This window comes from Ostrinia nubilalis, chromosome 23, assembly GCF_963855985.1.
Source record: "Ostrinia nubilalis chromosome 23, ilOstNubi1.1, whole genome shotgun sequence".
NCBI classification, from domain to species: domain Eukaryota; kingdom Metazoa; phylum Arthropoda; class Insecta; order Lepidoptera; family Crambidae; genus Ostrinia; species Ostrinia nubilalis.
Window position 1 is genome coordinate 2,265,996 of NC_087110.1, and position 16,505 is coordinate 2,282,500.

The following is a 16,505-nucleotide window of genomic DNA, read 5'->3' on the forward strand; positions in this document are numbered from 1 at the left end:
ACTTTTAGTTCTTTCAGACATGATTTCAAGGCAGAATCCAGAATCAAAGTCATAGATTTGAAAGTCTCTTTTAAGAACACATTTATTCTTGATCCGCTACACAGGGGATCCGATGGGAAAACAAATTAATTATAAATAAAACCAATCCACCACGGGATCGGTTGCAGGGGATCGGATGGGAATAACTCGATGGGACAGTTACATTAAGTCACTCACTCGATTTTTTAGACGAGTCAAATCGATTTTCTACACGAGTAAAAGCAGATAATAAAAGCATGTTTTAAAAAAAGGTTATTTATTGTTTACAAAAATTGTAATATTAAATAACGTGCTCTTACTTATAAACTTATAATACATCCAATCCACACACCCAAGAAAGAACAGTCTATTTACATCGCACCTAACTTAACAATTTGGTATTTCTTAACAAACCTACCCGTTCATAATGGCCACGAAAAGATACTAAAAAACTATCATTTTAAAACACTCATTACAAAATAGAAAAACAATTTAACAAGTACAATACTAATCAGAGAAGAAATTGGCAAAAAGATGGCCAATCAATACAACATAACGGTATTTAGAAACTTGAAATAAATAACAATTTTGATTGATTCAAACTTGACAGGCACTAACACCCGTATTCACAAACGATGCTTGCTTAAGTGAAGCAGCAAACCGTACGCACAGCGTTGAATACAGCTCTTTTTGGTTCGTATATCACCCAGTCCGTCCACGCGCACTGTGAAACCTCATAGTAGTGTTTGTGAATCATCATCATCATCATCATCATCATTTCAGCCACAGGACGTCCACTGCTGAACATAGGCCTCCCCCAATGACTTCCACATCGCACGGTTGGTAGCGGCCTGCATCCAGCGCCTTCCCGCTACCTTTATCAGGTCGTCGGTCCACCTTGTGGGTGGACGTCCCACGCTGCGTTTTCCGGTACGTGGCCTCCATGTGTGTTACCTGTGATGACTTATGGCTCGGAAACGTGGCCCCTCACTATAGGCCTTATACAGAAGCTCAAAGTTGCACAGCGTGCTATGGAGAGGGCTATGCTCGGTGTTTCTTTACGAGATCGAATCAGAAATAAGGAGATCCGTAAACGAACTAAAGTCGCTGACATAGCCCGACGGATCAGCAAGCTGAAGTGGCAGTGGGCAGGGCACATAGTACGCAGAACTGACGGCCGATGGGGCAGCAAGGTTCTGGAATAGAGGCCACGTACCGGAAAACGCAGTTTGTGAATACGGACGTAAAATTATGTGAAAACGAGTTTTTCAAAATGTAAGTTAAAGCTGCAGTCAAATTGGCATTAATTATTCACCAATCAAACGCCGATCCTTTTCAACGCATACGGCAGATCATGGAAATGGTTATGATGGTGCCCATGATGATGATGGTGATGACCGTGATCATCTACGTATTCCTTGTACTTTATGAAAGGTGCGTGATCAAAATGCGAGCTCAATTCATCACCGTAGATGTGAACCACGTTGACTTTGGTCGCTGGTTTGTGGTAAAGTTCTTTTAGAAGGGCATACTTCTTCTTTAGAGCTGGTCCTATCTGTAGGACGTCTAGTTTGTGGAGGTTGTTAAGGTCGATATCATCTGCGAAGTGCTTGATGTTGTACGCAGCGTTTTCTTTTAGAGTGTGTACTGTTTCTTTCAAGGAGTGAAGCTTGGCTGTGGCAGCGTCTGCCAGCTTGTGGATGTCTAGTTTGTCGAGTGTGGCATTGGTAAGGTGTAAGGTGAGCAGCAAGCCAATCTGGAAATGTATGTAAAGGTAAGTCAATTAGGTCATATTATCAGAGGGCAAAAATATATGAGATTTTAGTTCTTGAAAGTTTCCGCAAGGGGCGCTGTACAATCCCTCATACATTTAATGGTAATTTTTGTACGCTCTCACTCGACGACGTTTGATGTAAACATACTAAACCCACAGGTCATTTAGAGCGGAAACACGGCCCACTAGAATTCATCAGATGAAAATGGAGGATTTGGCCCACACTATACTTTTCCTAGAGGACGTTTGGTGGTAACAATGATATAATTTGGCATACAACAGTTACACTAAAATCAGTATATTTGGTAACAACTTATTTAGATTTAAGTGAAGTAAATGACGAAGTTTTAGACAAAGAGGGTGTTGAAGAGAAAGCTCAACCCCTGATCATTAAAAAGTAGAGACAATTTGCATAGTTTTTACAAAGAAAATATCTAAAATAATGGAATGTATTATGTTGGAAATATCTAAAAAAAAAAATTTTTTTCACTTTTCACAAACACAAAATAAAGCACTAGAAATAATTAACACTACGGAATGAAAATGGCAAATGGAAAAACATTATATTCAAATTTTCACACGACACCCATTTTGTCCTATCCCGGATTCGAACCAGGAACCCCTTTAAATTCGCCGCACACAGCACTGACTCTACTAATTAACAATGTAATATCAATAAAACGTAAAGGCAATCACTCACCACAACAAGTCGCGTCATTTTGGTACGACACTAACGGCGGACTGTGCGCGCGAGTGGCGGTCAGCCGATATAAAGCGGCGGGCAGCATCTTATTAAAACTAGGAGCCTTATTCTGGTAGCGCCCTAGGTAGTCGAAGGGATGGAAGACTCAAACTCGATTTAAAATCTAATAGAATTTGGAGGTGTTAGGTTTCTATAAAATTACGGGATCGTTCACTCGTTCGTTTCAGCCAAATGACGTCCTCCAAATTTCCTCCAAAAATTCGTTTCAGCCAAATGACCTCCCCCAAGGTTTTCCACGATGAATCCAGGCTCTTCCCGCGACCTTTACCAGATCGTCGGTCTACCTAGTAGATTACGGGATATTTAAAGAAAATTGAGTCCTGAAGCGCTTTTTCGATTTTCTATTTTCTGCGTATTAACATACCTAATCAAATTAGTTTTTAGTTATAACTATTGTGTTTTTTATCACCCCTCTTATTATTTGTGCGCTTTTCCATGGTGCAAACAAAGCCTAACAATATTTTTACTGGCAACACCGTTAGTTCAAAATGGCGAATCGGATCATTTTTGCTCGGGCAGTTGTCGTGGATAGACGTGGACTGAACCTGTGTAGTGTAGTGTAGTGTAGTGTGGGCAGGCCTCCCACTAGGAGGACCGACGATCTGGTGAAGGTTACGGAAGGTGCCTGGATGCGGGCGGCACAGGACCGGTCTTTGTGGAGCCTTTGTCCAGCAGTGGAGGTCATTCGGCTGAAACGAATGAACGACCTGTGTCGAGACTGTCTCAAGAAAATACAAGATACGACCCAACATGGAAAATAATGTGAGTTTATTTAAATTTTATTTATTGAGTTACAAATCGCATTTGTGCTTTTAACCTATGTTGGAAAAAAATGCAATTACCTAGGTAGGCCTCGATAATCTTTCATATTAAACGTTTTGATTTCACTGTTTTTAACAAAAGTTTGCACACTAATATTTACCTACTACCAGTTGATTTTTCATAATACATAACCGTTAAATATTGTACCATTGGGTATGTTTAATAAGTATTTAATAATAAGTTAGGTATTTTCATATTTTGTAACAATTTATCATAATATTTTCGTTTCATTGAGAATATTAGTGCGAAAGTGCGTCCGCTCGTTCATCATACCATCTTCGCTTCACATCGACCTAGAACTTTCGCTATAATTTGTTTTTGATTACGCTGATGTGACCAGCACACAGGCTACAAAATAATGCAACGCATAAATTTACCAGCCAACTGAAGACAAACAACAGTTAACATTATGAATAGTATTGTAAGCCCCTTGAAAAAAAAAAGCTGGCAATAAGCGCCGCTTTTAAACTGTCCTGAAGCATAGGAAAGGTAGGAATAGTCTGTGGTGGGAATACTACCCTACTATCTACATATTCTTTACCTACATCGATATCGGTATTTGACTCCCCGCAGACTTTTTGTCGGCCGATAGTTGGGCCCGATTCTAATTTGTATGAAGAATTGGCCGATCCAATGTGCGCACTTTCATACATCTCCATACTGATTAATAGCCCGACTCAACTATCGGCCAACTAAATGTTGGTGGTCTGCGCCTAGGCTTTCTGTGACAACTGAGTTTCACGCGGACAAAACCGTAGGTAAAGGCTAGTCAATAGTGGAATAGAATATACAGAATACACCCGCAGCGAAAGTGTTCCGCAGGGCGCGAATATCAAAATTCCGCTCACAGTCCGATACCACGTTGAATGACAATGCCCCATGAAAATGCACCCGGCTCTGACGTAAACATTATGCAAGGTTGAGTAAATACTAATTGGGTTAGTAATACAGTAGGATGGTGTGGAAAACCGTAAGGACCTTTTGGAATAATGATAGAGGCAAAACGCTTTGGGCGGAAAAAAAAAATTATCGCATAACGGTGGTAGCTTAAGGCGATTTAGAGTCCTCAATCCGCGTTAAATGGGCATTTTGTAAAGCCTACTCCTCTTTTACTGCTGGACAGAAATACTTGAAAAAAAAAAGATATACAACAGTTCAAGGCCTACATTTGACACTTGAATTTTCGCTACGTCTAGCGTCTCTTTGTTGTGGATTAAAAAAATAAATACGGGACATCGATATTTCACTTCAATTCCCTACTCCTCCCAAACGGACTCCTATGTTCTTCTGATTAATTTCGTTGCGGGTCCAATGACAGTTTAACTTTCCCCCGGGACAAACTTGACCTTCACTGGTTGGCTTATTGGCGGTCAAGCTGTAGATCCTGGCTTATTCTTACATAACGGTGTGGTACCTTAACTTCGAACTATTATGTTCTTCTGATAAATTTCGTTGCGGGTCCAATAACAGTTTAACTTTCCCCGGGACAAACTTGACCTTCACTGGTTGGGTTATTGGCGGTCAAGCTGTAGATCCTGGCTACACGGGAGTTGCAGCGGTGGGAAATGGGATGGGAATAGTCCCGTTAACGGTATGGTCCCGGCAGAGTAAAATAGACCTACCCTCTCTTCTTAAAACTGAGACTGAGAGAAAAGACCTTCCCAGCCCACCTGGCTAGCGTTAGTTGCTTTTGATAGGTAAATTATAGAGGAATTCCTGTAGTAGGTATGCTTTTAAGAAAAGCTTTTTAGACGTCCTAAGATTTTAAACGCCAAAACTGTTTCGGGACAGTGCCAATTTGGGGCTGAGATAAAAACAGTGCGAGAAACTTGCAACTTTAACACCCGTATTCACAACCGATGCTTGCTTAAGTGAAGCAGCAAGTCGAACGCAGAACGTTGAATTAGAGCTCTGTGATTGGTTCGTGTGTCACCCTTGTGTCCACGCGCACTGTGATACCTCATAGTAATGTTTGTGAATACGGGCGTAAAAGTGTAAGCTAGGCAATTTCACATACTTAAATCCGTAAGTTGTCGTTAAAAATCTTCAATCTTACAATAGCCTATTTTAAAATTTAAAATTAATTTATATCACAAACATTAGTTTGGTTATGGTAAAATAATTCCATAAATCCCCATACTCCAAAGACAACCAACCATTATCAACAGTAAAAATTCAATTTCCATTTTTGGATTCTGTGAAAGTAGCATGTGATGGTCTCATAAGTGTAGTCAAACAAATGGCGTTTTTATGACATAAATTAAAACATAATAAGAACGGTTATGTACAAAAATACATCACACATTTTTGTTGAAAATTCGACCCTATTTCAACGAAATAAGATGCTATGTTTAGCTTATGCTGTCTACTTCTCAAGATACAGCCCAGCGTGTAATCATATCACATAATCGTCATCATAACTCCAAATTTTAATTGTAGACGCATCACGGCTAGTTAATTTTGGAAGATAAGAAATAACGATATTATAATCATCATAATTGTCATTAGGTAAGGTTTAAGCTACCTCTCCCTTTTGCCATTTGTTTTAAATAAGACTAGCTGTGCCTGCGACTTCGTACGCGTGAAAGACATTAATACCTAAATAAATATCCTTGGACATTTGCCTCTACTTAGTCCCAAACTAAGCAAAGCTTATACCTGTGCTTTTACTATGGGTAGGTACAAGACGACGGATATAAACTTTATAAATACTTTTTTTGTTTGTAAATAAGTACCTACATATTGTAGTAGAAAACTCCCAGTCCAATACAAACAAAATATGTTCATGCACAATGTTTGTATTGCGCGGGAATGGAACCCAGACCTCTGCATAGTAGTGCATTACAAACTACTACACCAAACGGCCGACATACTTGTCTGCTAGGTAGTTATCATTCTGTGCAGACGGAGTATGGCGCATTACTTAGTTTATTATAAAACAAAGCTAATTAATAAAATGCCCACCATCCACTCCAATTACAGCGTGTTGTCTAAATGGTAATCGCGTTGTAGATTGAATGATAGGTAAGGAAAGCATCGCCCGTTATTAATATGGATGATACAAGAGTTAGGTATAGCAACGCTCTCTCTTACCATATAAAATGTGTTTCCATATACCATTTTATTTATTCTTATCTTGTTTTCTTCTAATTAATTTCTTTGCGGGTCCAATGACAATTTAACTTTCCCTCGGGACAAACTTGACCTTCACTGGTTGGGTTTTTATCCGCGGTCAAGCTTTAGATCCTGGCTACACACAGCGGTGGGAACGAGAGGTCTATAGTCTAATAAGTAATACATATTATTATACGAACGACCCTATTGACACAGAATAAGTAATTGATCGAAAGGCACTGATTTCGATTCATCATCATTTCATCAGCCACAGGACGTCCGCTGTTGAACAAACTGAACATAGCCTCCCAATGATTGCCAGATTGGCCGGTTAGTTTCAGCCTGCATCCAGCGCTTTCTACTATCTTTATGAGGTCGTCGGTCCACCTTGTGGGTGTCTTAAAAATAATACAACCAAAATAATTGTGATTGTATTTATTAAAAAAGATCCGCAGACCTTCACAAGCATAACAACTTGAAAAAAAAAACTCAGTAAATACTTAAAATAAAATATATTGAAACATATGCACAGTTATTATTACAGCTTAAAAAATGTACGATTCTGTTAGGCACTACCCTAATAATAATTAGTTAATTGAATGTTTAAGCTAAAATTTCGTTCAAAAAGCATTTTTTGAACAAAACTTTCATTTTTAACATTGTAAATTTTCCTTAATTGCTACTTAGTGCAAACTTTTATGATCCAATCCAAAAATAATAACAAAAATAACGAAATTTCTTATATTAACCGCCAAAAATGGTATCCATTCATATTTAGGTCTGCCGCTCAAAAGTAGATTTAATCTGTCATAGATTATGTGCTGGGATTGGTTGAACTATTAGGCCGGCTCCATATTATGTTAGCCCCAAGGTTGGTCTCAACCATTCGTCCAATGGTCTATAAAATAGCTTGGCCCAACGTTGGAATCAATACTACTTTGGAGTGTGGCGTTGGGAGGTTTGGGCCAACATAATATGGAGTCCGCATTGATCAACCAATTAAGTCTCAAATTCTCAATCAATGCTTGAGATTGAATCTAGATTTGAGTTGTTATAAATTATGGGCCCTATGCCCGTTTTCACCATCAATCCCTAATTTTTAAGTGACCCCTATAAAAACAAAAATAACAAAATGTTGTGTAAAACAAAACAAAGTGTCATTATAGGGGTCACTTAAAATTAGGGAATGATGATGAAAACGGGCACTAGTCTTTTTCTAATGTAGGGTCACTATCATTACCTCAATTGATTTTAAACTTTATATTACCTCAACCTTAAGTTCAAAATCCATCGCGTTTTGAAGTGAATTGACCAGCTTTCTTACAACAATACCAAATTTCTTGACCAGTATTTATTTTAATTATTTAAATGTTAAATCAGTTTTTATAACTTACAACAAATATACATAATAATACATATAACCTGAATCCTTGTCGCGATTAGTGTTGTAAAAGACTTCAGCTCTTTAGTCTTAGAGAGACTTTAGTTATGGGTCTCTTGAGTCTTTACAGTCCTCTGCAAATCTTTTTAGACTTCTGAGTCTTTTCAGGCTTCTGAGTCTTTTCAGGCCTCTGGAGTCTTACAATCCTCTGGAATCTTCAGTCCTCTGGAGTCTTTACAATCCTCTGGAATCTTCAGTCCTCGGGAGTCTTTACAATCCTCTGGAATCTTCAGTCCTCTGGAGTCTTTACAATCCTCTGGAATCTTCAGTCCTCTGGAGTCTTTACAATCCTCTAGATTCTTCAGTCCTCTGAAGTCTTTAGAAACCTCTAGATTCTTTAGTCCTCTGGAGTCTTTAATAATCCTCTGGAATCTTCAGTCCTCTGGAGTCATTACAATCCTCTGGAATCTTCGGTCCTCTGGAGTCTTTATAATCCTCTGGAATCTTCAGTCCTCTGGAGTCATTACAATCCTCTGGAATCTTCAGTCCTCTGGAGTCTTTACAATCCTCTGGAATCTTCAGTCCTCTGGAGTCTTTACAATCCTCTGGAATCTTCAGTCCTCTGGAGTCTTTATAATCCTCTGGAATCTTCAGTCCTCTGGAGTCTTTACAATCCTCTGGAATCTTCAGTCCTCTGGAGTCTTTACAATCCTCTGGAATCTTCAGTCCTCTGAAGTCTTTACAATTCTCTGGAATCTTCAGTCCTCTGGAGTCTTAATAATCCTGTGGAATCTTCAGTCCTCTGGAGTTTTTACAATCCTCTGGAATCTTCAGTCCTCTGGAGTCTTTACAATCCTCTGGAATCTTCAGTCCTCTGAAGTCTTTATAATCCTCTGGAATCTTCAGTCCTCTGGAGTCTTTACAATCCTCTGGAATCTTCAGTCCTCTGGAGTCTTTACAATCCTCTAGATTCTTCAGTCCTCTGAAGTCTTTAGAAACCTCTAGATTCTTTAGTCCTCTGGAGTCTTTAATAATCCTCTGGAATCTTCAGTCCTCTGGAGTCATTACAATCCTCTGGAATCTTCGGTCCTCTGGAGTCTTTATAATCCTCTGGAATCTTCAGTCCTCTGGAGTCATTACAATCCTCTGGAATCTTCAGTCCTCTGGAGTCTTTACAATCCTCTGGAATCTTCAGTCCTCTGGAGTCTTTACAATCCTCTGGAATCTTCAGTCCTCTGGAGTCTTTATAATCCTCTGGAATCTTCAGTCCTCTGGAGTCTTTACAATCCTCTGGAATCTTCAGTCCTCTGGAGTCTTTACAATCCTCTGGAATCTTCAGTCCTCTGAAGTCTTTACAATTCTCTGGAATCTTCAGTCCTCTGGAGTCTTAATAATCCTCTGGAATCTTCAGTCCTCTGGAGTCTTTACAATCCTCTGGAATCTTCAGTCCTCTGAAGTCTTTATAATCCTCTGGAATCTTCAGTCCTCTGGAGTCTTTATAATCCTCTGGAATCTTCAGTCCTCTGAAGTCTTTATAATCCTCTGGAATCTTCAGTCCTCTGAAGTCTTTATAATCCTCTGGAATCTTCAGTCCTCTGGAGTCTTTATAATTCTCTGGAATCTTCAGTCCTCTGGAGTCTTTATAATCCTCTGGAATCTTCAGTCCTCTGGAGTCTTTATAATCCTCTAGAATCTTCAGTCCTCTGGAGTCTTTACAATCCTCTGGAATCTTCAGTCCTCTGGAGTCTTTACAATCCTCTGGAATCTTCAGTCCTCTGGAGTCTTTACAATCCTCTGGAATCTTCAGTCCTCTGAAGTCTTTACAATTCTCTGGAATCTTCAGTCCTCTGGAGTCTTAATAATCCTCTGGAATCTTCAGTCCTCTGGAGTCTTTACAATCCTCTGGAATCTTCAGTCCTCTGGAGTCTTTACAATCCTCTGGAATCTTCAGTCCTCTGAAGTCTTTATAATCCTCTGGAATCTTCAGTCCTCTGGAGTCTTTATAATCCTCTGGAATCTTCAGTCCTCTGAAGTCTTTATAATCCTCTGGAATTTTCAGTCCTCTGAAGTCTTTATAATCCTCTGGAATCTTCAGTCCTCTGGAGTCTTTATAATCCTCTAGAATCTTCAGTCCTCTGGAGTCTTTATAATCCTCTGGAATCTTCAGTCCTCTGGAGTCTTTATAATCCTCTGGAATCTTCAGTCCTCTGGAGTCTTTACAATCCTCTAGATTCTTCAGTCCTCTGGAGTCTTTACAATCCTCTGGAATCTTCAGTCCTCTGGAGTCTTTATAATCCTCTGGAATCTTCAGTCTTCTGGAGTCTTTATAATCTTCTGGAATCTTCAGTCCTCTGGAGTCTTTACAATCCTCTGGAATCTTCAGTCCTCTGGAGTCTTTATAATCCTCTGGAATCTTCAGTCCTCTGGAGTCTTTATAATCCTCTGGAATCTTCAGTCCTCTGGAGTCTTTATAATCCTCTGGAATCTTCAGTCCTCTGGAGTCTTTATAATCCTCTGGAATCTTCAGTCCTCTGGAGTCTTTATAATCCTCTGGAATCTTCAGTCCTCTGGAGTCTTTATAGTCCTCTGGAATCTTCAGTCCTCTGGAGTCTTTACAATCCTCTGGAATCTTCAGTCCTCTGGAGTCTTTATAATCCTCTGGAATCTTCAGTCCTCTGGAGTCTTTATAATCCTCTGGAATCTTCAGTCCTCTGGAGTCTTTATAATCCTCTGGAATCTTCAGTCCTCTGGAGTCTTTACAATCCTCTGGAATCTTCAGTCCTCTGGAGTCTTTACAATTATCTGGAGTGTATATGTTACGGTTTTGAATGTTTTGATGTCATATATTAATATAATTTGGCATAATGAGTTTCGACTGTTTCTTGCGTAACATTACTTTGCCATAAAGCCCATAACATATTGTTTTGATTTAAAGTGAAAAATAGGTTAAGGTGCGGCGGGGGTGGCCCTTGGGCCAACCCTAAGCCGCCTATTTAGTTTTATACACACATAAATGATCTCATATTAATCACATTTACCAAATCATGCGGTAATTATTCATAATAACCGGCGATTATTCATAATTTTCACATTTATCACTTTGACCGTAACATATACATTCTTCTGGAGTCTTTTTAGTCCTCTGGAGTTTTTACAGTTGTCTGGAGTCTTAATAGTCCTCTTGAGTCCTTCCAGTCCTCTGAATCCTTCCAGTCCTCTGAGTCTCTTCAGTCCTCTGGAGTCTCTAAGTCTTTATAAGGGTGCGTATGGCAACACTAGCTTAAAACCGAGAGTCGTTGTTGGTTTAAACCCGCCCGTTAACTAATATTGGCCCGTTAACTTTGATTACTTTCTTTCTTATGAGACTTTAGGACTGAAGTCTATTACAACACTAGTTGCGATCCCATCAATATTTGGACTAAATATGAATATTTAAGGCAATAAATACATTACTAGACGCTTAAGCAAGCCCTAGTTTAGATACATACATATTTATACACGATTTGGTGTGAAGGTCGTCCGTTTTGTATCCAGGCTGCGTATGGGAATATCGGTCTGCATAACAATTGATTACGGTAAATTTGGTTGTGACGCGAGGTTTAGACTAGCAATAAAACTTGCAGAAGTTGACTTCTGCAAGCTGTTTACCTACCACTGTGTAAATAGCTGTGACAAGCCAACTTCTGCAACATTTACATAGTGGTGACAGCTTGCGGAATTCAACTTCTGCAAGTTTTATTGCTAGTCTAAACCTCGCTTAAGAACGGTGGATTAACCCTTATTTGTGTGTAGTTTGTACTACGTTATTAACCGTATTCCCTTGTTTTAAGGTCCAAAAATGATTAATTTAAACTTGCTATGACTGTTATAGTGTTAAAGACATTATAAAGAATAAAGAGTTTTGGAGATTCTAAACCACAAAAATTATGTCACAATCGTGAATCTGGTTCAAAAACGCGACAAATTCTCTCTATCGCTTTCACGCACTATAACATAACATGACATAATTGCAGATCTTTTGAAACAGCTGAGTTTGACGTATACACTTGTCATCCTTTTCTAAAACTCTACAGAACGACAAGGACGGCTATATTTATCAGCTGCCAACAGATTACTTAAAAAACATAATATAAAAAAAACTGTTACAGACAAACCTTCACACCAAATACGACCTATTTCTAACAGCACTGCCATGCCCTGAACATTTATCGGTGTCTCGTTCGCTCTCGTAAGGAATAGCTATTCCTTACGAGAGCGAACGAGCCTAGCTAGGTTAGAGTGAGATGGATGATTTGGGCAGGCAGCGTTCATTCAGTACCCTGAGTGTAAGCAATATTGCAGTATTTTAACCGACTGCAACAAAAGGAGGTTCTCAATCTTAATTCGGTTGGTATTTTTAGAGACATGATTAAGTTGCCAATAACATAGTGGAAGATGGGTTACCTTTAAGCACAGAATGCCGAGTTTGATGCTCAGTCGGATATTCTTTTTTAAATCTTTCTTTCAAATTAGCTAGAAAACTTTTATGTTTGACGCTATCTTAAGCTACTTTGTGAGTTCTTTTAAATTTCTAATAATTCGGCAGTTGACTCCAATAATTTTAAGACACAACTTACACTTAGAAGAAAAATATTGATAAGTAAAACTAAACAGAAAATTGAAATTCTGTTTAGCTTTAAAATGAATAAATAGTTACGATACTGACGTCAAAGACTCCCTTAATCATTTTTAATTAACAATGTTTGACAGAGTTGCGTTTTGTTGACAGTTAAAAAGTGTGTCAATTCAATAGTGATGTCAACTACCTCAATAGATAGGTAGCGTAAATACTGAATGGAGCATTTTAAATGTTGTTTTAAACTTTCATGGTCACTAACATAATTATTATTACTGACAGGACATCTCACAAGTTACTTCAGTTACTCCGTGACCATGGCGCTTGCAACAGTGCCGAAATATCGGAAACTCAAAACTAAGGTACATGGTAGCAATCGCGTCAGTAGTAATAATTATTTTAAGTAAAGCCTGGTCCGTGAGCACGTAGAATTTTGTCCAATGACCCCAAGCTACCCATCCTTATCGCTCGCGAGTAATTATATTGCTGTCGCGACTGTGCGACGGGCGCCCGCAGTGAGTGTGCGAGCGCGACAGCAACATAATTATGCGCGAGCGATAAGGATGGGTAGCTTGGGGTCATTGGACAAAATTCTACGTGCTCACGGACCAGGCTTTAGTATATGCGATTTTGCAATAACGTATATCCTATTTTGTTAAATACTGAGGCATCTTATGTAGTTTACAATAGGTGCTATTTTACAAGACAACAATATTATTCCGTTGGCGTACACTCAGGGCACTGACGTATTATCACAAACACACAACATCACGTATGAGGGTCCGTCGTATGCACTTATGTCGCCCAGGATTGCAGCATCTTGAAGTCTTCGTCGTCCTCTGCGAACAAATTTATATATTAGTATCATCATCATCGTCATTTATGAGTAACTAGCGACCGCCCGCGACTTCATAGTCATAGAGTCATAAGCGTTTATTGCATCATCATTCATCATCATTATCTTCGCGCGCGTGGGCCCCGTTTTACCTCCTTAGGGGTTCAATTTTGCAAAATCCCGGCTTATTGAGTGAGCACCTACGTTGTAAATGAAAACTAAGCACTCCTAGCACTTGTAGTTTCTGAGATTTCGTGATGAGTGAGTCAGTTAATCAGTGACCTTTCACTTTTATAGATATCCACTGAAGGAAAATAATCCTCTCTAATTTATTAGGGGCAAATCGAGGATTCGGCCTACACTCCCCACTGCCCAGATGCGTTGGGGAAGCCTGATATCTACGGGAACAGTATGATAGTCCCAAGGACGTCACAGAGAAAAGAAGTTTCGGACTTTCCTATTATTTGGCAGTACTAAGGCATGTTTTACTATGGTTTTCGGGGCGTCTCATGACATTACCGAACCATCGTAGGCTGCTCTCGGTAAGTTTTTTTTTTATGCTAGACAAGTTAGGTATTTGACCGCAATCGCACCTGGTGTTAAGTTTTCTGCTATTAAAACTTCCTCTGTGGTCGTTTCGCACTTTATCGAGTCGGGTTACAGCTGGACAATAAGACATACGAGGGATGTTCAAAAAGTAATGAGAATGGAATAAGTATTTCTAGTTCTAGACTGGTCGTGGTCAGGTGAATGTAATTCTAAAACGCAATGGTGAACTTGAATGATTTTTTTACCAATTTCTAGTGAAGAATTAAGCTACCTGCCCAATTTTTTTTCAGATTTTTGTGATGGCTAGAAATATCCCATTCTCATCACTTTCTGAACACCCCTGACCCCTCGTACACATAATCCGATCCTTTTGAAGGCAAGAGTGAATATACTGCATCTCACTTAACACCAGGTGCGATTGCGGTCAAATACCTGCCTTGTTATGCATAAAAAGCATATTTAAAGGTTTAGTGTTTGGTGACGTACCTTCCTTCTTGGACTTGCTGGGCTTGGGCTTGTCGCGCACGAGCTCGGCGCTGGGCACGTCGGGCAGCGTGTCGGTGGGCACGCTGATGCCCAGCATCTCCTTGTCCAGATCCTCCTGGAACGGATGAAGGATGTGAGACATAGAAGGCACATGGGTCATAAAAGGCACATGGGTCATAAAAGGCACATGAGTTATAAAAGGGACATGAGTCATAATAAATAATAAATAAATTTATTTCTGTATAAAACTTATAAGAGGGACATGGGTCATAAAAGGCACATGAGTTATAAAAGGGATATGAGTCGTAAAAGGGACATGAGTCATAATAAATAATAAATAAATTTATTTCTGTATAAAACTTATAAGAGGGACATGGGTCATAAAAGGCACATGAGTTATAAATGGGACATGAGTCATAAAAGGGACATGAGTCATAATAAATAATAAATTAATTTATTTCTGTATAAAACTTATAAGAGGGACATGAGTCATAAAAGGCACATGAGTCATAAGAGGAACATAGTCATAAAAGGGACATGAGTCATAATAAATAAGAAATAAATTTATTTCTGTATAAAACTTATAAGAGGGACATGGGTCATAAAAGGCACATGAGTTATAAAAGGGACATAGTCATAAAAGGGACTTGAGTCATAAAAGGCAAAAAAAATAGGATGCATAAAATAAAAATTATAAGAGACAACAGTCATAAGAGGCATATAATCATAAGTTATAAAAATTCACAAGTCATAAAAGACATGACTCGAAAGTCATGTTAAAAGCGTAATTACGTTTTTTACGTAACAAGCAGTTTTCCACGTCCCGGTTAAATCCTACCACCGTTTATTACTAGTTGCAACGCCCCTATGGAGGCCTAGATCCGCGTATGGAAAAACACGCAACTCCGCTCCGCATACTTTCTTAGTAGATGGAATCCTTGTCTATGGAAGGACACAGCTTGCAACTCCGCTCCACTGCTTCGCTCCACTTCAATGGGCAAGCAACTCTATGATGGATGTTCTGTTATATTCTTAAGCACGAAAGATCCCAACGGGTCAACGTGCAAAAGGCCCTAAAGTCTGTTCGCCGAGAGTTGATAAATATTATGAAATGTCTTGCAATAGCGACTGTCGCTTAATTATCGCATTCTGTATGGCGGGCGTCGTTTGTCACAACGCGCACTGAGTACCATGGTACCAGCCACGCAGCTGTCGTCAAGCGCCCCGGCCGGCGGGCCGCAATGTGTGAAACGGAATAGATTTATTTTACATAAGACCGAAATGAATGGTATGACAGTGGGTAGGGCTTTGCCCAACATTGGGATACACTATAAGCCACTTGATAATAATGAAATACTTTTTATCCAACACATGGACGCCACGTGTTTGATCCGTATCCCCACGTATGCCCGGAAATATTTCCGGAATAATTCCCGTAAATTTAAAAGAGATAATAATGATAATCTACCAACTTTTTCATTATAATATCGACAAAAATAATTAGCGGGCCGCAATTTATAATGAGTTTAGAACATCTGATATTTAATTTTTTTTATCAACTCTCGGCGAACAGACTTTAGGCGTGACCCTTCACAAGATAAAATAAGCTATTGGCCTTTGACTCCAGCAGTAGGCTGACCTGTTCCAGCTGCTCCAGCTCCTTCTCCAGCTCGTCCTCGTCGATGTCGTTGGGGAAGGCCACGTTGTTGCTGATGGCGTCCGTGATCTCGCGCGAGATGTCGTGCTGCTCCGCTATGTCACCAGGCGGAGAAACGGAGCGGGGTAGCGGAGCGGAGAAACGGATCGGGGTAGCGGAGCGGGGTAGCGGAGCGGGGTAGCGGAGCGGAGAAACGGAGCGGGGTAGCGGAGCGGAGAAACAGAGCGGGGTAGCGGAGCGGAGAAACGGAGCGGGTAGCGGAGCGGAGAAACGGAGCGGGTAGCGGAGCGGAGAAACAGAGCGGGGTAGCGGAGCGAAGAAACGGAGCGGGTAGCGGAGCGGGGTAGCGGAGCGGAGAAACGGAGCGGGGAAGCGGAGCGAAGAAGAGGACCAGGGAAATGAAAAGACTCCGCTCCGCAACATACCTCCGCGTCTATAGAAAGACAGGTCGCAACTCCGTGTCATATCTTGCCTTGTCTCTGTCGTTACGT

General features: G+C 40.0%; 2 protein-coding genes and 1 long non-coding RNA gene across 3 annotated transcripts in view; all 3 read right to left on the bottom strand.

Annotated features, from left to right (window-relative positions):
- Positions 1-278: 278 nt before the first annotated feature.
- On the bottom strand, positions 279-3,079 carry LOC135083312 (uncharacterized). The gene is made up of 2 exons (XR_010259568.1): positions 2,493-3,079; positions 279-1,774 (listed from the first exon to the last, which is right to left on the bottom strand). It is a non-coding gene; the product is annotated as an uncharacterized LOC135083312 (long non-coding RNA).
- Positions 3,080-8,054: 4,975 nt separating this feature from the next.
- LOC135083190 (putative surface protein MW2416) lies at positions 8,055-12,066 on the bottom strand. Its single transcript, XM_063977926.1, has 7 exons — positions 12,027-12,066; positions 9,769-10,674; positions 9,301-9,726; positions 8,941-9,258; positions 8,688-8,861; positions 8,328-8,609; positions 8,055-8,248 (listed from the first exon to the last, which is right to left on the bottom strand). Exons 1-7 carry the CDS (start codon positions 12,064-12,066, stop codon positions 8,055-8,057), a joined length of 2,340 nt encoding a protein of 779 aa, XP_063833996.1.
- A 1,125-nt stretch (positions 12,067-13,191) lies between these two features.
- The window catches only part of LOC135083311 (charged multivesicular body protein 4b), an 8,887-nt gene continuing 5,573 nt past the window's right edge, over positions 13,192-16,505 (bottom strand). The window contains exons 4-5 of the mRNA XM_063978053.1: positions 14,358-14,472; positions 13,192-13,326 (exon numbers count right to left, since the gene is read on the bottom strand). Of these exons, the coding sequence (XP_063834123.1) occupies positions 13,283-13,326; positions 14,358-14,472 (159 nt within the window). The 3' untranslated portion in view covers positions 13,192-13,282. The remainder of the gene's footprint in view (positions 13,327-14,357; positions 14,473-16,505) is intronic.